At 37.1% G+C, this 22169-nt stretch overlaps 3 protein-coding genes and 1 pseudogene across 4 annotated transcripts; all 4 read left to right on the top strand.

Moving 5' to 3' along the window:
• The first annotated feature begins 2870 nt into the window (after positions 1-2870).
• LOC127181476 (counting factor associated protein D-like) lies at positions 2871-5717 on the top strand. Its single transcript, XM_051136241.1, has 7 exons — positions 2871-2970; positions 3671-3718; positions 3802-3894; positions 3979-4151; positions 4270-4519; positions 4618-4813; positions 5028-5717. Exons 1-7 carry the CDS (start codon positions 2952-2954, stop codon positions 5143-5145), a joined length of 897 nt encoding a protein of 298 aa, XP_050992198.1. The 5' UTR covers positions 2871-2951; the 3' UTR covers positions 5146-5717.
• A 1731-nt stretch (positions 5718-7448) lies between these two features.
• On the top strand, positions 7449-9601 carry LOC127181473 (counting factor associated protein D-like). Its single transcript, XM_051136235.1, has 7 exons — positions 7449-7615; positions 7750-7812; positions 7890-7982; positions 8067-8239; positions 8542-8791; positions 8890-9085; positions 9185-9601. Exons 1-7 carry the CDS (start codon positions 7570-7572, stop codon positions 9321-9323), a joined length of 960 nt encoding a protein of 319 aa, XP_050992192.1. The 5' UTR covers positions 7449-7569; the 3' UTR covers positions 9324-9601.
• A 1190-nt stretch (positions 9602-10791) lies between these two features.
• LOC127181474 (counting factor associated protein D-like) lies at positions 10792-21460 on the top strand. Of its 2 annotated transcripts, none has more exons than XM_051136237.1 (7): positions 10792-10942; positions 11059-11121; positions 20010-20102; positions 20193-20350; positions 20441-20687; positions 20776-20971; positions 21073-21460. In XM_051136237.1, the coding sequence occupies exons 2-7, from the start codon at positions 11106-11108 to the stop codon at positions 21203-21205; spliced, it is 843 nt and encodes a 280-aa protein (XP_050992194.1). In that variant the 5' UTR covers positions 10792-10942; positions 11059-11105; the 3' UTR covers positions 21206-21460. The 2 variants fall into 2 exon arrangements, with proteins under 2 accessions (XP_050992194.1, XP_050992193.1); XM_051136236.1 differs by lacking the exons at positions 10792-10942; positions 11059-11121 and adding exons at positions 19584-19755; positions 19865-19924.
• LOC127181477 (uncharacterized) lies at positions 15187-16791 on the top strand (annotated as a pseudogene).
• Positions 21461-22169: the final 709 nt, after the last annotated feature.

The raw sequence follows: 22169 nt of genomic DNA, 5'->3' as shown, positions 1-22169 counted from the left end.
CGGACAAAATTTCTAACCGGCATGCACTGCTTCAAGTCAGAATTTGATCGAGCTGCGCAGCGCTGCGTTAAGTCGAACACACCTAATATCTCTTTTATTAGTTAATTGTTTAGAAAAAATGTTTGGCTGGTTTCACAACTGTTGAATTCTAATGGTCACGTGCTTACTTATGCAGAGTTCTTAAAAAAATCATTTCATATACCTGTAAAGGAGTATGTAATGGTAATTAATGCCATTCCTTATGAAAACAATAAGAGCGACAAAGGGTGAATTAAAAAAAAAACATATGTATAATTGTAATATATGTTAAATGTTATTGCATTTATTTGCTTTCTTATTTAATTTTTTCATTATGGCAATATCAATAATTTCTGCATAATTCCCATCTCACATTTCAGTTGAGAGAGGCCTAGTGCAAAATGCGGCATGTACACATCTACACATGCCACGACTATAGCGGCATCTCTTGATGCCACAGTCTTTCTCCGGCATGTGCAATTACACCGGCATCTCCAAATGTCAGGGACTTTCTACGCTGACCAATTACATAATTTGATGTAATACTTTTTATTCTAAAAACTACGTCAACAAAATAACACTATATACCCGGACCGTCATTTGTAAGTATTTATCATAAAGTTTGTTAATAAAGTTAGGGGGTTAGGGGGAACCCCCACGAACTTTGACACAATTCGAACACTGACTACATCCTCTGGAACCTTTAAAAAACTTTTGGTGAATTGCAGCATTTTTTATAAACATATTTGTGCACTGTGCATACAATAAATGAGGTATATTGGCAAAATCTCACCTGTAAGTTGCTAAAAACATTCTACATCCTTTCTACAAAAAAAAAAAAAAAAACTTTAGGTGAATGACAGTCATTTCAAGATACTGGCAAAAAACTTTATTAACAAACTTTATGATAAATGCTTATGACAGTCCTGGTATATATTGTTATTTTGTTGACGTAGTTTTTAGAATAAAAAGTTAGATCGAATTATGCAATTGGCCAGCGAAGAAAGTCCTTGTCATCTGACATCTGGAGATGCCGGTGTAGTTGCCAAGCGGCAACCTCCCGGTCTCCTTCTTGAAGCCAATACGGAAGTGACTAAAACTGCAATTCATCGACTGGCCGCTAGAGACTGGCTGCAAAAGTGGGTCAATCCCATAGACTCCCAATGTTAAAATGCCCAACTTTACAGCAGAAAAAAATATGTTTGGCGCCTGGTACAACAAGTGGTTTTAATCTTTATAGCTAATTTTGCCCTTTATGTCAACTGTGAGGGGGGTGATTTTTTTTTTTTTATATAACTCATCCGTTTAATTTATATTAAGCCTTAAAGGGGTCATCAGATGCTAAGTTCACTTTTTCATGCTGTTTGAACATTAATGTATGTTGGCAGTGTATGTACAAATCTACCCTATAATGATAAAAATCCATGCAGTGGTTTTTAATTAATCTGTAAAAATAATATTCCCTTTTTCAAATCGAGCCGTTCTCAGATGCCTGTCGTTGTTGCGTCACACCCGCAGAGGCCGCTCCCACGATAGTTGATTGACATGAGCAATTTACCTCGAATCAGCTGTAACAGTCCGCCCTCTTTGTTTCGATGCTGGAGCAGGGATGTAAGTTATACAAGAATATCTCAGATTGAGCGATTGAGGTGTTGTGTTGCTGGATGTAATAATGAACATAGTGGTCGTCAGGGCCGTGCACAGACCTTTTGAGGGGCTTGTGCTGAAACTGAAAAAAGGGCACCCCCCCCAACCTCTCCACGAACCCCTCCACCACCAAAAAAAACCCCACACAATAATATTCTTATATTATATTTAATTAGTATTAATAACTTTTATACAGATAATATATACATATAGAGGGTATCTTTAAAACTAATTACAACAACACACCTGGCCTTCTAGTAAAGTTAGCTTTACCAATTTGCCTCCTGGGTGGTTGTCTGTGTATTATTTGTCCTGTGTTTGTGAATTGGTTGTGCACTCTCTCTTATTTAGTTGTGTGAGATGTTCATTTTCTTTTTTTCTTTGCTTTGCATACATGCAGATTACATTCTGCATGATAAAATATATAGAATGCACAGTGACCTGATGATTCTCATTCTCATTGTGTAAAGTTTTTTTTATTTAATACAACATTATTACAGTAGTAAACCATGTTTTTCTATGTTTATACATGTGAAGACGAGCGGGGAGTATACAATACTAGATTTGTTTAAAAATCTAGCCAGCAAACATAATATAATATAATAGCATGGTAAACTTTAACCTACCATGCTGTGTGACCATAGTCTATATAATATGATGAAATGTTAATAAATTACATCATGTAATTTACATGCATCAGCACATTCAGCAGATAGCCATAAAATCAAAATAGAAATTTCTTATAATATATTTTACCTAGCTGACAAGGATCACTCGGTTGCTTTGTGTCAAACTCAAATGCAGTTACACCGCGGGTTTTTGACCAGCGAATGTGTGCAATTTGTCCATCATTAAAACGACGACATCACATTACGTCAACATCACACCGGTGTGGTGATGCATTATATGATATATACTGATGTGCTGAAACGTAAGTTCACGGCGCTCAGGGGGCGGAGTTGTGAAGTTTGACTGACAGTTTGAGCGGTTCTAAGAGATGCGCTTTTTAATGCCTTTAATTGGTTAAATATTTGTTAAAAGACAAACAGACGTAAAGGGTTACCAATAGCATTGATTTATTAAAAAAAAAAAAAAAAAAAACTCCCCCAAAAAAAGGGCACTTCCGAGTGTAATTACAAAAAGGGCATGTGCTCTGCACAGGTTGAGCCCTACCTGTCTGGAGATGCCGCTGGAAGTGCCGCTGCGAGATGCCGATGCCGCATTTTGTGCCAGCCCCTGCTGTTTCGGTTTCGTTTTCCCACTAGGTGTGTCTGTAGACTGCAAGCATGGCGGAGAAGAGAAGCTGTGAGTGTGGAGTTTTATTCATTTTACCCATCTCACCTACATTGCTTTCTCTTGCCTTTACGGTCATGTATATTTACGTATATAAATAACCATTTGATGCTTACTGTATGCATTTTACACAGCAATAATAGCATTTATTTGACCAGAATTCGGGAATCATCAGCAAGCTATGGCTCAGTGGATGAAGCTACAGCTAAATGTTTATCAGCAAATGGGACGCTGCATTTGATTAAAAGTCTTTAGATTTTGACTAAATCATAAACATTTTGATTCTAATAAGATGTCGCCAAGAAATGGGCAAGAATTAACTTTACGTGACCCCTGGATTTCAAGACACTTGATCGAGATGACGTTACGACTTCAGAAGTGGGAAGTGGGATATTTCCGATAAAGGCAGCAATAATCATGCCACGACTAGTGTGATGTGCATCTTTTTATCCATCTGTATAAGTTTACTATGTATATAATCATAAGCTACTTAGGAGATTTAAAATCAAACAGTCCTTACAGTTAGATAAAACTGCAGGCTAGGTGATTGCGCCCCGAAATTGAATGGTTCGGCACATTTCCTGTAATGTTTTAACACTAGATCATCCACGCAACCTATTAAGTACGCAATAGAAATATTTATAGAAAACCTGATTGAATAAACTGTCTGTGTGTTTTGTGTTTTGTTTTTTCCCCCGCGGTGCCACACCAGCTGGTGGAAGAACAGTTCCTGATTTTGGAAAGATGTATCATGTCAAAGGTAGATATCTGCTTCATTAACACAGTATATCTCAATACAGTCCACGTCTTTTTCAGTATGTTACATATCCCTATTTTGTGTAGGTGAACTCTCTTCGCCTTATTGTGAGCTAAAGGAGCCATTTGAAGCTTGGTACGACCTTGAGGGAAACAGAAGTCGAATTGACTATCAAGATGGTCAGTGATCTTTTCATGATAAAATCACACAGTATTAAAACCAAAATGAATTATGGAGTTTCTTCATTGATGCTGTCTATACAGGAACAGTGCGTACTTTTCTGATTGGAAACGACTTGGATTATGGTGCCATTTACACAATCACACCAGTCACCAATGAAACGGAAATCCAAGCTATTAAGTGTTTCCATCTTAAAGGTACCAAGGAGGATCCAATATGCCCACAGGCACCACTGCCTGATTTGCAGGGCTTTGAAGTATGTACTACATCTCAGTGTTGTTGTTGTTTTTTTCATGGGGTCCAGTGTTGATTTGGACTCCACTGACTTTCACTGTTTCATTGAAATGTTTGCGAAATCGTTGTTTATTTTGAAGTTTGAGAAGATGGAGAATCACGCAGAAGTTCTGTGTGAGGTCTGGAAAAAGGTCGCACAGGCTGGCCATAAGAAGAACACGTATCGTCTGTGGGTCACACGTCCAGAGGGAAATGATTCCCCAGCCACCCCACACCATTTTGAGATGGAGGGCTTCAACACTCTTTTGGAGTCCCACAATGACAAATACACTATTGACTACAGTGACTTCAGCCCACAAACTGAGTCTGACATTTTCATACGACCTGGAGGTAACTGGAAAACAAACGTTCAGTGAAATGCCCTTGTCTGCCTCTTTTACACTTATATATCACCCAGTTAAACATTCACTGAGGTGTTATGTGTTTAGAAATGTCCTGTGAAGAGTTTCCTGATCCTGTTGAGGAGCATCAAATATTGGCCAACCCCATTCAAGACTATGTGAGCACCTCCCCTGTTAGCCACGCCCACCGTCTGTTTGGACCCTTTAAGGAGAAGTTTGAACGTCAGTATGAAAGTGAGAAGGAGCACGAGGAGCGTGAGAGCAACTTTGTACATACTCTGCGGTAAGTAGGAACAACAAATATCACTAGAGATTTAGTAAAGTTTGAAAACAGACCTCAATTATATTATTTCCAGTATCTATTAATTAAGTAATACAGCACGGAATCCATGCTACAGTTATGGCTAAGAAATGGCAACACAAAACCAAGTAGAAGTCATTGTTAAACTTATGACTTATTACATATGCTTTTAATTTTACATCCTCTTCCTCCTCAGGTATGTGCACTCTACAAACAGAGCCGGTCTTACATACAGTGTCGGTATCAATGACTTCGCCGACTGGACGAAGGAAGAGCTGGCCATGATGACAGGAGGTTTACTGCTTCCAGATTAGAGAAAGTTTGTGGTATTTTCATCTCTTTTTTTCAGGCTGCAACAACTAATCAATAATAACTGATAATGAAAATGATCAATAACAGATTTGATTATCGATTAATCACATCCACCAGACTATCAAGAAAGCATTAATCAGTCACTGAATAATACAGCAGTGAATAATAAATTTCTATGATCAAAATGCACCTAAAAATAGTGGAGACAAAGTAAGCTGCTGCGGCAAAAATGCAAGTGCCAAGTTGTCATAAACGTGAGAGAATGCTTTATATTAAGTGCTTCAAACAAATGCATAAATGCAAATTGCACTGTCAGGCACTTTGAAAGATGCATGTGCTGCTTAAAGCACTAAAGTCATGTTAAGACATAGTTACAGGCGACTGTAATGAAATATACATTGTATAATTGATTATTCAGAAGAGACATATACAGTATATAATTACTATATTCACATGAGTAAAAGTGTATGTTTAGCCTGTGCTTTTCTTTATTACAGTGGGCAAGTTTTAGAATGAAATGTTTATACTTTAACACTTCTTTGCAGTGTTATGATTAAACTACTGATTAAAACCACATCTTGTGTCTTTCATTTTCACAAAATACATGACTATACAGTTGCATGCGAAAGTTTGAGAACCCCTTGCACAATCTGTGAAAATGTGAATAATTTTAACAAAATAAGAGGGATCATACAAAATGCATGATATTTTTTATTTAGTACTGTCCTGAGTAAGATGTTATAAATAAACAATGTTTACATATAGTCCACAAGACTAAATAGCTGAAAATATTAAAATAACCTCCTTCAAAAGTTTGGGAACCCTTGGTTCTGTAATGCCAAACCAGCAATCAAATCCCTCTGCTGCTTCTACATTCACTTCCTGTTTGGGACTATTTAAACAGTGACCATGTGTTTGCTCATCGCGAAGTATTGCCAGTTCACCTGCCTTAGCGAGCGTTTTCCATTGATTATTCTGCCTGAGTGTATGTGTATGATCCTGCTTTGTTTCCTGACTCACAAGTTCACGGATTACCCTTTTTGGATTGTTTGCCTGTTTGGACTGATGTTAAGTTTTGGACCCAGAGGGTGCTTATTCACGATTGTCTTTTGGATTGCCCCTTGGATTGTTGACCGATCGGACTGTTTAACTGTTACTGACCCACTGCCTGTTTACACGTGTTTGTCTGCTGTTGCCATCATCAATAAACGTTCGCACATGGATTCTAATGCTGCCTCAGCGTCCTCGTTACAGGTTCTTAATACTGTGTGTGATTGCTTGAATGATCTACAACTTTTTGTGATGGTTTTTCATGAGTCCCTTGTTCGTTCTGAACAGTTAAACTGAGCACTGTTATTCAGAAAAATCTGGCAGGTCCTGCAGATTCTTTAGTTTTCCAGCATCTTTTGCATATTTGAACGCTTTCCAGCAGTAACTGTATGATTTTTGAGATCCATCTTTTCACACTAAGGACAACTGAGGGACTCAAACACAACTATTAAAAAAGGTTCAAACATTCACTGATGCTCCAGAAGGAAACATGATGCATTAAGAGCAAAAGGAGAAAACTTTTGAACAGGATGAAGATGTCCAAATTTTTCTTATTTTGTTGAAATATCTTTTTTTTTTTTCCATTTACTACTCCCCTTTGAAGCAAATTCCCGGAAGACAAATTAAGTACAGTTTACCTTGATCTTCAAATTTAAAAAGTTTTTACCCCCGGCTCTTAATGCATTGTGTTTCATTCTGGAGTATCAGTGAATGTTTGAACCTTTTTTTTTAAATAGTTGGGTTTAAGTCCCTCAAACTGAAGAACAGTCTGAGCACGGAAAACACATGCCAAATAAACTGCCAAATAAACATGGTGCAGCAATTTTATTTGAGATCTGGATCCTTTGATCTATCTGCATAAATCTGAAGAATAAAATTCCATTTTGGTATTTATATACTCATCAGCTGTTTCTTAAGGAGATCGATCTATGTTATTACTGTAAATAAGTGTTCATGTTCAGTTTCAACCCATTGTAAACAGTGTGTTACATAATGTACACAGTGGGTCTCTTTTTACCTACAAACTCCTCTTTTCCAGTAGTTTAAAGTTAATTGATTTTTTTTTTCTAAGCTCTATTGGCTTTTACATAACCACTAATGCAGAAATTGCAATCATCCCTGCAATCTCTATTGAGAGGAATCAAACACAGACCTTGTCCTGGTTTGATAAATATTTGTCCACCCCCACAATAGACCCTCATGTCATATGACGTTAATTTAGTCCCTCCTTCACATGCTATATAGGGAACTAATGTTATCCACGTTTGGTCATTGGTACAGATACTAACTTTAGACCTCTTCTTGAATTTGTTGTTTTGTTTTGGGACTTTCTTTCATCTCCGGTGGATATCCGTCTGGTTTCTTTAGATTACACTATGTGGCTTCTTCTTGCTGGGTTTGTGCTGCTGGTGTGTGGTGCAGGTAAAATGTTGTCTATGTAAAAGAGAAAACAACATCCAACAGGAAGAAAACACAAATGCGTATATGTATTTATCTTGTGATATAATGGCTGCGACACATTTGCTGTGCGTCACTCTCACTGTTTTCTTCCTCAGATGCTGGACCAGTGATAGATTTCAAAACAGTTCCTGACTTTGGAAAGATGTATCATGTCAAAGGTACATTGTTGTCTAATTACACACTACCTCCCAGTATAGTACACTTCATTTTACAGTTACATATCCCTTTTTTGTAGGTGAGCTCTCTCTGCCTCATTCTGAGATACAGGAACCATTTGAAGCTTGGTACGACCTTGAGGGGAACAGAAGCCGAATCGACTATCGCAATGGTCAGTGATCTTCTCATGATAAAGACTCTTAAAATCAAAATAGATTATGTATGGAGTTTCTCTACATTAATGCTCTTTATACAGGTACAGTGCACACTTTTCTGATTGGAAACGACGTGGATCATGGTACTATTTACAAGATCACACCAGTCACCACAGAGACTGAAATCCAAGCTATTAAGTGTTACCAGCTTAAAGGTACCAAGGAGGATCCAATACGTCCACAGGCACCACTGCCTGATCTGCAGGGCTTTGAAGTATGTACTGCTTAGGGACAGTTCACCCAAAAATGAACAATTCGGTCCTCTCACAAGTGCCTGAAAGAGTTTGGTGTATATATGTTCCCACTCTACCCCCTCAAGTTACTTTTCTTAACTTCTAAAAGCTTCAAAGTTCAAGCTTTTAAACATTATTTTAAACTTTTGGACAAAGTTTTGTCAAACCAATATCAAAGTTTGTCTTAAAACTTCAGAATGCCATCTTTTGTGCTCTGTAGAAGAAAGTCATACAGGTTTAGAAATATACGAACAACATTACATTTATTGTTTGTTTTCTTCAGTTTGAAAAGATGGAGAATCACACTGGCGTTCTGTGTGAGGTTTGGAAAAAAGTCACACAGGCTGGTCACAAGAAGAACACGTATCGTCTGTGGGTCACACGTCCAGAGGGAAATGATTCCCCAGCCACCCCACACCGCTTTGAGATGGAGGGCTTCAACACTCTTTTGGAGTCAAACAATGACAAATACACTATTGACTACAGTGACTTCAGCCCACACACTGAGGCTGACATTTTCATACCACCTTTAGGTAACTGGAAGACAAAAATTCAGTGAAATGCCTTTGTCTGACTCGTTTACGCTTACAGATCACTAAATCAAACATTCACTGAGGTATTATGTGTTTAGGAATGACCTGTGAGAAGTTTCCTGATCCTGTAGAGGAGCATCAAATATTGGCCAACCCCATTCAAGACTATGTGAGCACCTCCCCTATTAGCCACGCCCACCGTCTGTTTGGCCCCTTTAAGGAGAAGTTTAATCGTCAGTATGAAAATGACAAGGAGCACGAGGAGCGTGAGAACTACTTTATACATAGTCTTCGGTGAGGAAAATGACAAACATCGGAATATAGAAGTAGTAAGAAATCTGTGTCTGATTCAAGATTCACATGCTTTCTTTTTTACTTTCTCTTTCTCCTCAGGAATGTACACTCTACGAACAGAGCCGGTCTTACATACAGTGTCGGTATCAATCACTTCTCTGATAGGTCAAAGGCAGAGCTGGCCAGGATGACAGGAGGTTTATTGGTTCCAGTAAAGAAACATGATGTTACAAAATAGTCCTCACACATTTCTCTGAGTATGTTTTCAATGTATGCAATAGTTTAATTGCTTTTTTGGTAGAAATTTTAATAGAAATCTGATAAGTAAAAAAGGTCAATTCCTTCTTATCACAAATACAGCATTACCTCTGTTTCAAAATTGTCTTTTATATAATTTTTTATTTGATAAAACAATGTATTTGCCTCCTCAAGCGTATTTTACTATCATTTTCAATGTGTGGTTTGTTCACAAAGTTCTCATTGTGACATTAATTAAACACAAAGCATGTCAAATCAGTACATTCTGATGCTGAGTACTTTTTTGTTTCAGACTATTCAATCTAAAACCATTTTATACTTTTTCTTACATTAGAATGAATAAATAAATTAAAAAATGAAGACATTCTGCATCATTCTATATTATTTACATAAAAACAATGTTACATTTATTAGCACACATTTTTTTTTCCACTGTACCAGTAGCCATCTCATTTCAAGCATTTCTCTGAAGTTACCTCCCATCTCTCATTTCACTACACTTCATTGGTGAAAGATGAAAAGTGTCTGATAAAATAACCATACTATTAGGTTGTACATCCTTCTCCATTCTATTGCACATAAATTAGCTGCTGTTTCAGCTACTAACACAGAAAGAGCAACATTTAGTCTACCGCTAAATCTCAGCCCAAGCTGAGAAATAAACATGGCACTACTACTCCATTTGAGATCTGGATCTTTTGATCCATCTGAAGTCTTTGTTGTATTGTTTACGGCGGTAAACAATGTCAAGGATTGAATAATCTAGATTGCAACTGTACATTGTTAAAACTGAAGAACAGTCTGAGCACAGAAAACACAGAAAGAGCATCATTTAATCTACCGTCAAATAAACATGATGCAACTAGTCCATTTAAGATCTGGATCCTTTGATCCATCTGTATAAATTTGAAGAATAAAATTCTATTCAGTATAATATACTTATCAGCTATTTCTTAGGGAGATTAATCTGTTATTACTATAAATCAGTGTTCAACATGGAATTTCAGCCCACTGTAAACAGTGCCTTACACACTGTGCACACTGTCTGTTTTTACCTGCTCAAAAAATTCATATAACACTCTGCTAGCTGGCCAACCCTCAGTTTGCTCTCTGAGATGATTCCGGTAGTTTAAAGTTAATCTAATTCTTAGTTCTAATGGTTCTCATATTTCAACAATTAATGCAGGAATTGGTGCACTTTTAAAAAGCGCACTTTATATTTGCAGTGTGTTTGCTCAGGCATGTCGCAAGAAGGGTGAATGATGGAGTGATTACACGCATCCCATAATGATCACCCCGCAATCTCTACTGAGAAGAGTCAAATATAGACATTGTCCGAGTTCAATAAACATTTGTCCACCCCCACAATGAACCCTCATATTGTGATGTTAACTCCATTTATGTGTATTTATTACGAAATTCTGTTGTCCACATTTGGTTGCTGGTGCAAATACTAACAACAGACCTCTTCTTGATTTTCTTGTTTTGTTTTGGGACTTGAAAGCTTATTATCATCTCCGGCTGATGTCTGTCTGGTTTGTTTAGATTACACTATGTAGCTTCTTCAAGCTGGGTTTCTGCTGTTGGTGTGTGCTGCAGGTAAAGTGCTGTCTATGTAAAAGTGAAAACAACATACAACAGGCTAAAGACATGCAGAAGTGTATTTGGCTATGTGGTTTAGTTAAAAAGAAGTTGATTAAATTTTTCTTCCTCAGATGCTGCACCAGTGTCAGAAGCCAAATCAGATCCTGATTTTGGAAAGATGTATCATGTCAAAGGTACATTTTTGTCTAATTACACAGTACACTGTAGTACAGTAGACTTCATTTTAAAGTTACATATTCCTCTTTTGTGTAGGTGAGCTCTCTCTGGATCCTACAAACAAAGATCCTCTGGATCTTACATACAGCGACGGTATCAATGTATTTGCTGAGTCAAAGGCTACAGAAATGTTCTCATACATTTCTCTGAGCATGTTTCCAGGGTGTGAAATGATGAATGCATTTTGTTTTTTGTAGAGTTTGTCAGAAAAATGTTACATTTTAAATCATTTTTATTTGATTAAATGGAGCATATGCCTCTTCAAGCTTATTTTGCTATCATTTTCAATTTATGGTTTGTCGTTGTTCTATTTATAAAGTTCTTATTGTGTCATTGATTAAACATACGCAGCATGTCAAATCAATAAATTCTAAATTTTATTCCATTTTATACTTTTTACATTAGAAATAAAATAATTAATTCTGTATCATTCTAATATAATTAGAACATATAATTTACATATAAAAAAAATATTACACTTATTGGTATAAATCTGAAGTTACTTCCCATCTCTCATTTTACTACACTTCACTGGTGAAAGATAAAAAAGTGTCTGATAAAATAACCATATTATTAGGTCTTACATGCTTTACCCATTCTATAAAATAGCTGCTGTTTCAGCTGCAAACACAGAAAGAACATCTTTTAGTCTACCGCCCAATCTCAGCCTATGCTGAGAAATGAACATGGCACTGCTACTCCATTTGAGATTTGAATCCTTTGATCCATCTGTATGAATTTGAAGAATAAAATTTTGTTTACTATTTATATACTCATCAACTATTTCTTAAAGGGGGCTTGAACTATAAACCAAAATTCCCTTGATATTTTGACATATAAGAGGTCAAGTTTCAGAACTCATAACTTTCCCGTTAGTCTAAAATCAGCTTATATAAAAGCCAGTTTGCCAAAACAACAGTTTGTGGAATGTGTCACATTGTGACATAATAGTGTGCATAAGCACCGCCTCCACAGAAGAAGATCAACGCCTACATCAAATTCCCAGAGAAATACTCTCTGACAGCAAATGCAGTCCGTCTTTTCTGAGAAGACCAATAATATCAGAAAGGCGATTAGCACATCCTCAAGTTATGCAGAGGTCAGACCGATTTGACCGCAATTTCAAAATGAAGTTACTATGTCTGCTTTTGAAGCAACTGATGGCAAAATTTTGAAAGAAATAGCACAGCACCTTAAATTGTCAACCTGCTGTCTTGACACACTTCCCACATCTTTTTTTAAAAGTGTGTGCTTAACTGTTTAGAAGCAGATCTCTTAGAAGTGGTGAATGCCTCACTTCTTTCTGGGACTTTTCCAAACTCCCTGAAAACTGTAGTTGTTAAGCCCCTACTGAAATCAATCTTGATAGCACCATATTGAGCAACTATATATCAATATCAAATCTTCCTTTTATAGGCAAGACTACTGAAAAGGTTAATCAGCTGAACTAGTACTTAAACTCAAATGGATACCTGGACAATTTTCTGTTTTCTGACCACATCACAGCACAGAGACAGCGCTCATGAAGATAATAAATGATATTTGCTTAAATTCTGGTTCTGGCAATATATCAGTGCTGGTACTACTAGATCTCAGTGCCACGTTTGACACTGTTGATCATAACATTCTTCTAGAGTGACTGGAAAACTGGGTCTGGCTTTCTGGGATGGTCCTCAAATTGTTCAGGTCATACCTAGAAAGGAGAGGTCATTATCTGAGTATAGGAAACCATACGTCTCAGTGGACATCTATGACATGCGGAGTCCCTCAAAGCTCAATTCGTGCACCGCTCTTTTTTAGCCTGTATATGCTCCCACTAAGTGAAATAATGAGAAAGAACCAAATTGCATATCACAGCTATGCAGATGATACCCAGATTTACCTACTACAGCACCAGTGACTCCCTCTGCCAAAACATTGATGAAATTAACAGTTGAATGTGGCAAAACTTTCTTCAGTTAAACAAGGAGAAAACTGGAGTCATTGCATTTGGAAACAAAGATGAAGTTCTTAAGGTGAATACATACCTTGACTCTAGGAGTCAAATAAGTAAAAAATCAAGTCAATAATCTTGGTATGATTCTGGAGTCAGACCTTAGTTTCAATGGTCTTGTCAAAGCAGTAACTAAATCAGCATACTATCATCTCAAAAACGTTGCAAGAATTAGATGTTTTGTTTCCAGTCAAGACTTGGAGAAACTTGTTCAAGCCATTACCAGCAGGGTGGACTATTGTAATGGTCTCCTCACTGGCCTTCCCAAGAAGACCGTCAGACAGTTGCAGCTCAAAACGTTGCTGCCAGGATTCTGACTAGAACCAGAAAATCTGAGCGTATCACCCCAGTCCTCAGATCCTTACACTGGCTTCCAGTTATATTTAGGATTGATTTTAAAGTACTTTTACTCGTTTATAAATCACTCAATGGCCTAGGACCTAAATACATTGCAGATATGCTTACTGAATATAAACCCAACAGACCACTCAGATCATTAGGATCTAGGCAGTTAGAAATACCAAGGGTTCACACAAAACAAGGGGAATCTGCTTTTAGCTATTATGCTGCTTTTAGCTATTATGCCTTAAAATCAGCTTCCATAAGAGATCAGATGTGCTAAAACATTAGCCACATTTAAATCCAGACTCATCTGTTCAGTTATGCATTTACTGAATAAGCACTGTGCTACGTCTAAACTTATTGCACTGTTTTTTATGTGTAATCATTTTTATTCTTAACTGTTTTCATTTATGTTTAATCAATTTTAAATTTCTACTTTTTATTGTTGTGATTTTTTCATCAATATTTTAATTCCTTTTATGTACAGCACTTTGAAATACCATTGTGTATGAAATGTGCTATATAAATAAACTTGCCTTGCCTTGCCTATTTCTACATCACTGCCTGTTTAGCCTTGCCCACCAATTCATACATGCAGTGTAAATAATGAACGCAGGTTTACGCAGAAACCAATTGATAAAAATGGCTCAGAATGCAAGATGCTGTGCAGTGCCAAGTGGTCTTTGCATTGCCTTCCTTCATTGGGAAACAGTGGATGAACTTCACTACACTACACTGTACTATAGATTCGTTTACAAACAAGAACTATTTTGATGCGGGATTTTCAGAAAGATTGAAACTAAAAGACTATGCTGTGCTGAGCATATTGAATCTGATATTAATGTCGCACCACACAAATGTGCGTTTATGCGTTTTTAACCTAAATCACAGCAGCTAGCATCTGTGAGGGATGTAGGCTGTCAAATATACACAACTGTTAGACAAGTCTACAATCTGCCATGGCTATTCAAACAGAGCGTTCTGATGAGGGGTGTTAAAACAGGACATAAAAATAGCATACAACTTTAAATTAAATTAACTAAATTAAGATGTTTTCTAATGTAACGTCTCGTAAAAACACTTAACGAGACTTTGCGCAATGCGTCCATATTCTGCTGTTCTGTGGCCATGGATTTGCGGGTCTTGTCTTTATCTCCTACAGATGACATCCACAACCCTGTACGTTATGCTATTAATTTTGTTTTAATCGTTTAACAACCACAGCGTCTTGTCTCTATTAATAACACGCATAATTTGTGTGGATTGCAAGTGACATTTCTGGTAGCAGAGAGTGCAAGTGGCGATTGCGAGTGACATTGTAATTCAGTTTCTTTTTTCTTGTCTTCACCACCTGGCTACTGTTGTAAAATGTTGAGAGATTTGATTAAAAAAAAAATAAATAAATAATTAAAATAAAATAAAAAAGACTGCAAGTGACGTCACTTGCGGAGGTGCAGCTGTCTGAGAGTGCAAGTCTGAAAATGCAAGTGCATGTCTGCAGCCAGACCCTATTGGGAAAGATGGACTGATTATAAGCATCCCACAATGATCACCCCTGCAATCTCTACTGAGAGGAGTCAAATATAGACCTTGTCCTGGTTCAATAAATATTGGTCCACCCCCAGAATGAACCTCTAATGACATATGACGTTAAATAAGTCCCTCCCTTTGTGTGTATTTATTATCTGTTATCCAGGTTTGGTCGCTGGTGCAAACACTAACGATAAACCTGTTCTTGATTTTCTTGTTTTGTTTTGGGACTTTTTTGTCAGACAGACAAAAGCTTATTATGCATATTTTTATCTCCGGTGGATGTCTGTCTGGTTTCTTTGGATTATACTATGTGGCTTCTTCTAGCTGGGTTTGTGCTGTTGGTGTGTGCTGCAGGTAAAGTGTTGTCTATGTAAAAGAGAAAACAACATACAACAGGCTAAAGACATGCAGAAGTGTATTTGGCTATGTGGTTTAGTTAAAAAGATTAAATGAGATTTCTCTGTTTTCTTTCTCAGATGCCGCACCAGTGTCAGATGCCAAATCAGTTCCTGATTTTGGAAAGATGTATCATGTCAAAGGTACATTTTGTCTAATTACACTGTACATCCTACTGTAGACTTCATTTTAAAGTTATATATCCCTCTTTTGTGTAGGTGAGATCTCTCTGCCTCATTTTGAGGTAAAAGAACCGTTTGAAGTTTGGTACGACCTTGAGGGCAACAGAAGTCGAATCGACTATCTTAATGGTCAGGAATCTTCTCATGATAAAATCACACAGTATTAAATTCAAAATAGATTATGTGTGTAATTTCTCATCATTGATGCTCACTATACAGGCACAGTGCGTACTTTCTGATTGGAGATGACTTGGATCATGGTGCCATTTACAAGATCACACCAGCCCTCCAAGTTATTAAGTGTTTTCAACTTAAAGGTACCAAGGAGAATCCAATACGTCCACAGGCAGCACTGCCTGATTTGCAGTGAAATCCTGTTGTTCAAACCTAAATGACTTTCTTCTGCTGCAGTTTGAGAAGATGGAGAATCACACTGGTGTTCTGTGTGAGGTCTGGAAAAAAGTCACACAGGTTGGGCATAAGCAGAACACGTATCGTCTGTGGGTCACACGTCCAGAGGGAAATGATTCCCCAGCCACCCCACACCGCTTTGAGATGGAGGGCTTCAATGACAAATACACTATTGACTACAGTGACTTCAGCCCTCAAACTGAGTCTGACATTTTCATACCACCTTTAGGTAACTGAAAGACAAACATTCAGTGAAATGCACTGTCTGCCTCGTTTACAATTACAGATCACCAAATCAAACATTCACTGAGGTATTATGTGTTTAGGAATGACCTGTGAGAAGTTTCCTGGTCCTGTTGAGAAGCATCAAATATTGGCCAATCCCATTCAAGACTATGTGAGCACCTCCCCTGTTAGCTATGCCCACCGTCTGGAACCTTAGACCTTTTAAGAAGAAGTTTAATCGTCAGAATAAAAGTACATCCTATTCCTCCTCAGGTTTGTGCACTCTACAAACAGAGCCAGTCTTTCATACAGCGTCGGTATCAATGACTTTGCTGATTGGACAAAAGCAGAGGAATTTCCCAGGGATGCTAAAAAAATAGTCCTCACACATTTCTGTTGAATCTGTTACCAACATGCAGTATATAATAGATTTTGGTAAACTTCATTGTCAGATCAAGCGTTTATCATGAGTTTGTCATGCAAATGTAACAGGGAAAAAAAGAATACATTTTCTTAAAACTGGGATAAAGCAGAAGTTAAAATCATCTTTTCTTCCCTATTGTCATATATAATAGTCAACATTTGAGGTGGATCAAAAAAATCAAAGTTCTCCTAAGACAAGAACAGCTATTGTTTTGGTTTTAGAACAGCTTTGATGAAAGGTTTTGATCCGCTTCAAACATTAACTACTGTATACCTGAGTTAACAGCTAGTGTGTAAGAATAAAACAGTTCATGTGTAAGTTGTGAAAATGTATGTGATATAGGACCGTAAAGTCTCATACATCTAAGTTGGACATTCATTATTACAACAACATGTCACACATTTAGGCCAAAAACAACACAGACATAGCCTAATCAAAACAAAAGAATTATATTGTGAACAATTGAATAACTATTTTCCAACAATTTTCGTGGGCAGAAGTTTACAGCACCAGCATTATGCCAAACTAACAGCTTAAAATGTTAAAATCTGTGCACGTTTCTTGTTCTTGTCTCTCTCTCTTTTTTTTTTAATTTGACTGCTTTATTTTTAACCAAAACATTAAAAATTGACCTTCCTGTGAAAACAATTTCTCTCTGGTGACGTATGCCATTGTTGTCCAGTCCTGCTCCTGGAGGGCCAATGTCCTGCTTCGTTGAACTTTCCTGAAAGTTTCCAGTGAGTCTGAAGACCTTGGCTCGTCCAAAAGCTTAGGCAGCAGATTTGTTGTCTTGCTGCTCCAACAGGCAATGACTTTGCAGGCAGCTTTTGTGCATGAAGTGTAATGATTTACAACAAAATAGAGTGAGCTTTGGTGATAACTAAGTGAATATTTAATTACCAGGCTGCTAATTTCTTGCTAGAAATGACAGCAGGAGTGGAAAAAGTTGGTCAGAAACATTTAGTTTTAGGTAAAGATCATGTTCCATGAAGCTATTTTGTAAATTTCCTACCGTAAATATATCAGAACGTAATGTTTGATTAGTAATATGCATTGCTAGAACTTTATTTGGAAAACTTTAAAGGCAATTTTCTCAATATTTAGATGTTTTTGCACCCTCAGATTACAGTTTTTCAAATAGTTGTATCTCAGCCAAAGATTGTCCAAAACTGATTCCAGGCAGGGTCACATATGAGATTAAATGTCACACTGCAGTTCAAGTCGCAAACAATATATGACAAAATTATCGCAATATGGTTTTTTGGGCTAGTTGTACAGCCATATGTGTAAATTTAACAAAAAACACAATCAAAATAAATTTACTAAAAAGGTATTTTTAATATTTGAGTATTTTTTCTGTTTACTTGCAAATCTTCTGACAGGCAAGCACTCACACCCATTGAAAATTTATTCTGGACTATTGTTAAACAAATGTTAACAAATGACAACAAAAGGGTTTTAAACACTGTACACAGCTTTTGACACTGAAAAATGAAATAAACACCATATTTAAATGAAAAAACTGAGTGTGAAATTACTGCACTATAATGTTAAAATATAGTTGAATAGACCTGCCATGTCCTGCCAACTCCACAATGTGACATATGGCATCAGAGTACACACTCAAATATTTATGAGGTAAAATCAGTCTAAAAATGTAAAACAAATAAAAGTGCAAGCCATACTTTTTAACAATACCACACTTTTATCAGTTTTTAGCAATAATCAAATATATTTTTTTGTCTGGATCAACTGATGCTTAAACATCAGGTAACTACAAGTGCTTGCCCAGTGAACAAACTCATTTTTTATTAGATTTTTCTCATGTCCACTACAATGGACGTCAGGACTGAAGAAAAAAATCTGCATATTTTAACCATACATAATAAGTAGAATTTGTGCACTATAGTTGAACTAGTGTTTAAGATTTTGAACAGAACACTGTAAGAATGAACAATGCCGTAAGAATGTGGAAAAAAGGTAAGATGACATGAAGTCTCAAAAAAATATATTTTTTGGTTGAAGTGGGTGAATCTGAGTATATGTATAAATGTCTTTGTGTGTATATGTATGGGTTTATGTGTACTTGCTGATTGTTTTGATAAATATATGATTGTGTGCATTATAGCGTCAAGGCATCAGTGTGTGTGGAGGGGGTGTGACTGTGTGTGTTGCTGTGTATTCACTGATCTCATCCACTATGGCTGTTTCTCAATAAAACCAATGAAAAATTGATCTACAGGTTATAGTCACTTTGAAGACATAAATGAAATCATATTAATATTAATTTCATTAAATAACATCAATGTTCATAAAACATTAACATTTGAATTTGTACCTCTGTTATTTAGCTTTGAAATGCTTGCACAAATTTCTCAACCTGTTGTACAACTAATACATGTCCATTACGATGAACAGTAAATTAAAAAAAAATCCTGTGTTCTGCAACTCTGACAGATCTTCAAAATAACTTTGAATATTATTATTTTATAGTCTTAATTTTACAACCAGTGCACGTTGATGAGGCCACCATTAACTCTGCATTTAAAAGGTAAAATATGGGGTTCCACCTCTTTCTGTCTAGTTGGTTATCATGTCTCTCTTTTTTGTTATGTCTGTAGCTCAATCAGATTAAGTTAGTAGTCAGATCTTCATTGTAATTGGTTGATCAGGGACCAATCAGTGACCAGGCATTGCTCATATTTTAAAAACATAACATTTGATTGGTTTAAACAAAAAATCATGTGATGTCCATTTCTATGGACGCAGGGTCTGAAATCTCTACTGAGAGGAGTCAAATATAGACCTTGTCCAGGTTCAATAAATATTTGTCCATCCCCCATTGGACCCTCTTGTCATATGACCTTAATTTAGTCCCTCCTTTGTGTGTATTTATTACGAACTTCTGTTATCCACATTTGGTCACTGGTTCAAACACTAGCGACCTCTTCTTGATTTTGTTTTGTGACTTTCTGTCAGACGGACGAAAGCTTATTATCATCTCCGGTTGATGTCTGTCTGGTTTCTTTAGATTACACTATGTGGCTTCTTCTAGCTGGGTTCGTGCTGCTGGTGTGTGCTGCAGGTAAAGTGCTATGTAAAAGATAAAACATACAACAGGCTGATGACATGCAGACATGTTTTAGTTAAAAAGAAGCTGATTAAATGAGTTTGATTTCTGTTTTTTTCCTCAGATGCCACACCAGTTGGTGGCAGAACAGTTCCTGATTTTGGAAAGATGTATCATGTCAAAGGTACTTTTTTTTTTTTGGCTAACTACACAGTACATCCCAGTACAGTACTCTTTATTTTAAAGTTATATATCCCTCTTTTGTGTAGGTGAGCTCTCTCTGCCTCATTCTGAGATAAAAGAACCGTTTGAAGTTTGGTACGACCTTGAGGGGAACAGAAGTCGAATCGACTATCGCAATGGTCAGTAATCTTCGCATGATACAATCATACAGTATTAAATTCAAAATAGATTATGTATGTAATTTCTCATCATTGATGCTCTCTATACAGGCACAGTGCGTACTTTTCTGATTGGAGATGACTTGGATCATGGTACCATTTACAAGATCACACCAGTCCTCCGAATTATTAAGTGTTTCCAGCTTAAAGGTACCAAGGAGGATCCAATACGTCCACAGGCAGCACTGCCTGATCTGCAGGGCTCTGAAGTATGTACTACTTAATGGCCTAGATCACTTAAGAATGAAAATGTCATTAAATCATGTTGTTCAAACCTAAATGACTTTCTTCTGCTGCAGTTTGAGAAGATGGAGAATCACACTGGCGTTCTGTGTGAGGTCTGGAAAAAAGTCACCCAGGTTGGACATAAGCAGAACACGTATCGTCTGTGGGTCACACGTCCAGAGGGAAATGATTCCCCAGCCACCCCACACCGCTTTGAGATGGAGGGCTTCAACACTCTTTTGGAGTCCTACAATGACAAATACACTATTGACTACAGTGACTTCAGCCCACACACTGAGTCTGACATTTTCATACCACCTGGTAACTGGAAAACAAACATTCGGTTAAATGCCTCTTTTACATTTATAAATCACCAAATTAAACACTCACTGAGGTATTATGTGTTTAGAAATGACCTGTGGAGAGTTTCCTGATCCTGTAGAGGAGCATCAAATATTGGCCAACCCCATTCAAGACTATGTGAGCACCTCCCCTGTTAGCCACGCCCACCGTCTGTTTGGCCCCTTTAAGGAGAAGTTTAATCGTCAGTATAAAAGTGAGAAGGAGCACGAGGAGCGTGAGAACATCTTTGTACATACTCAACGGTGAGGAAAACCAACAAATATTGCAATGTAGTAGTAGTAAAAAATCTGTGAACTTGTCTGAAATATGCATGCTTTCTTTTTTACATCCTATTCCTCCTCAGGTTTGTGCACTCTACGAACAGAGCCGGTCTTTCATTCAGCGTCGGTATCAATAATTTTGCCGACTGGACAAAAGCAGAGAAGGCCAGGATGAGAGGAGTAATTCCAGTTCGGAAGAAGGATAATACAAAATAGTCCTCCCACATTTCTTTGAGTCTTTTTTCATCATATATAATACACTTTGATAAACCTCATTGTTTTTATTCTGTTTTCAGTGTATTAGAGTCATTTGGTTCACAATGCTGCAAGTTTCATTTGCTGTGAGTTTAAGATGGATTTGGGAATGCAATGTGCTGTTACACACTTGAATCATTATTTTCCAACATTTTTGTGGGCAGAAGTTTACAGTATTATGCCAAAATAAAAGCTTGAGGATTTAAAATGTTAAAATCTGTGCATGTTTCATTTATTTTATTTTATTTTTTTTTTATTTGACTTCTTATTTTTTATCCAAAACATTATAACTGGACCTTCCAGTGACAACAACAGATTATCTACGCTGCTATCAGTAATCAATCAGATGAAAGTATCTCGGGCTGTCCTAGCAGACACTGAATCCGTAAGTGCCTTGTTGCCTTCTTACCACCGGTAAGTAGGAGAGTCGTTAGTCTAGCGAACCTTTGTAACATTAATAACAAGACCATCTCTGGCTAAACTCCACAGGACAGTGGTCCTCCAGGAACAGATCTGGACATCCCTGTCATATGCAGAACTTCTCCAATCATTTGTCAATTTAAACTCTACCCCTGGAAATCTCCACCCTATATTTTTCTTTTATAATCTGTTACACTTGAATGTATGTCACAATGCAGAAGAAAATATCTGTTGCAACTTCTGTTTTTGGACTTTAAAGTCCACTGAAGTGCTTTGAAATATGCAGCGTTTTTCTATATGTTGACATAATCTCAACTGAAATAGGAAGACAAGGTGGGATAAATCAAGCAGTCCCGCCCCCTTTTTTAAATAGCAAATAGCATTTCGTTTCTATCACAGCTTGGGCCAGAGCCGTTGAGGTCGATAAAGATATGTACGAGCGGTATTAAGACACTAGCCTAATATTTCACTCAGGGCCGGCCACAGACCTTTTGAGGGGCATGTA

Source organism: Labeo rohita, chromosome 19 (genome assembly GCF_022985175.1).
Source record: "Labeo rohita strain BAU-BD-2019 chromosome 19, IGBB_LRoh.1.0, whole genome shotgun sequence".
In the NCBI taxonomy this organism is placed as follows: domain Eukaryota; kingdom Metazoa; phylum Chordata; class Actinopteri; order Cypriniformes; family Cyprinidae; genus Labeo; species Labeo rohita.
This window is presented reverse-complemented; position numbering and strand designations above follow the sequence as displayed.

What these genes read in the sequence shown, in the direction of transcription:
- LOC127181476 (XM_051136241.1), top strand. An exon ending in CTGATTTGCAGGGCTTTGAA is followed by an intron (nt 4,152 to 4,269) that starts GTATGTACTACA and finishes TTTATTTTGAAG; the next exon opens with TTTGAGAAGATGGAGAATCA. An exon ending in CATTTTCATACGACCTGGAG is followed by an intron (nt 4,520 to 4,617) that starts GTAACTGGAAAA and finishes TTATGTGTTTAG; the next exon opens with AAATGTCCTGTGAAGAGTTT.
- LOC127181473 (XM_051136235.1), top strand. Translation starts at nt 7,570, where the DNA reads ATGTGGCTTCTTCTTGCTGGGTTTGTGCTGCTGGTGTGTGGTGCAG. An exon ending in CCGAATCGACTATCGCAATG is followed by an intron (nt 7,983 to 8,066) that starts GTCAGTGATCTT and finishes CTCTTTATACAG; the next exon opens with GTACAGTGCACACTTTTCTG. An exon ending in CTGATCTGCAGGGCTTTGAA is followed by an intron (nt 8,240 to 8,541) that starts GTATGTACTGCT and finishes TGTTTTCTTCAG; the next exon opens with TTTGAAAAGATGGAGAATCA.
- LOC127181474 (XM_051136236.1), top strand. Translation starts at nt 19,710, where the DNA reads ATGTGGCTTCTTCTAGCTGGGTTCGTGCTGCTGGTGTGTGCTGCAG. An exon ending in TCGAATCGACTATCGCAATG is followed by an intron (nt 20,103 to 20,192) that starts GTCAGTAATCTT and finishes CTCTCTATACAG; the next exon opens with GCACAGTGCGTACTTTTCTG. An exon ending in ATCTTTGTACATACTCAACG is followed by an intron (nt 20,972 to 21,072) that starts GTGAGGAAAACC and finishes ATTCCTCCTCAG; the next exon opens with GTTTGTGCACTCTACGAACA.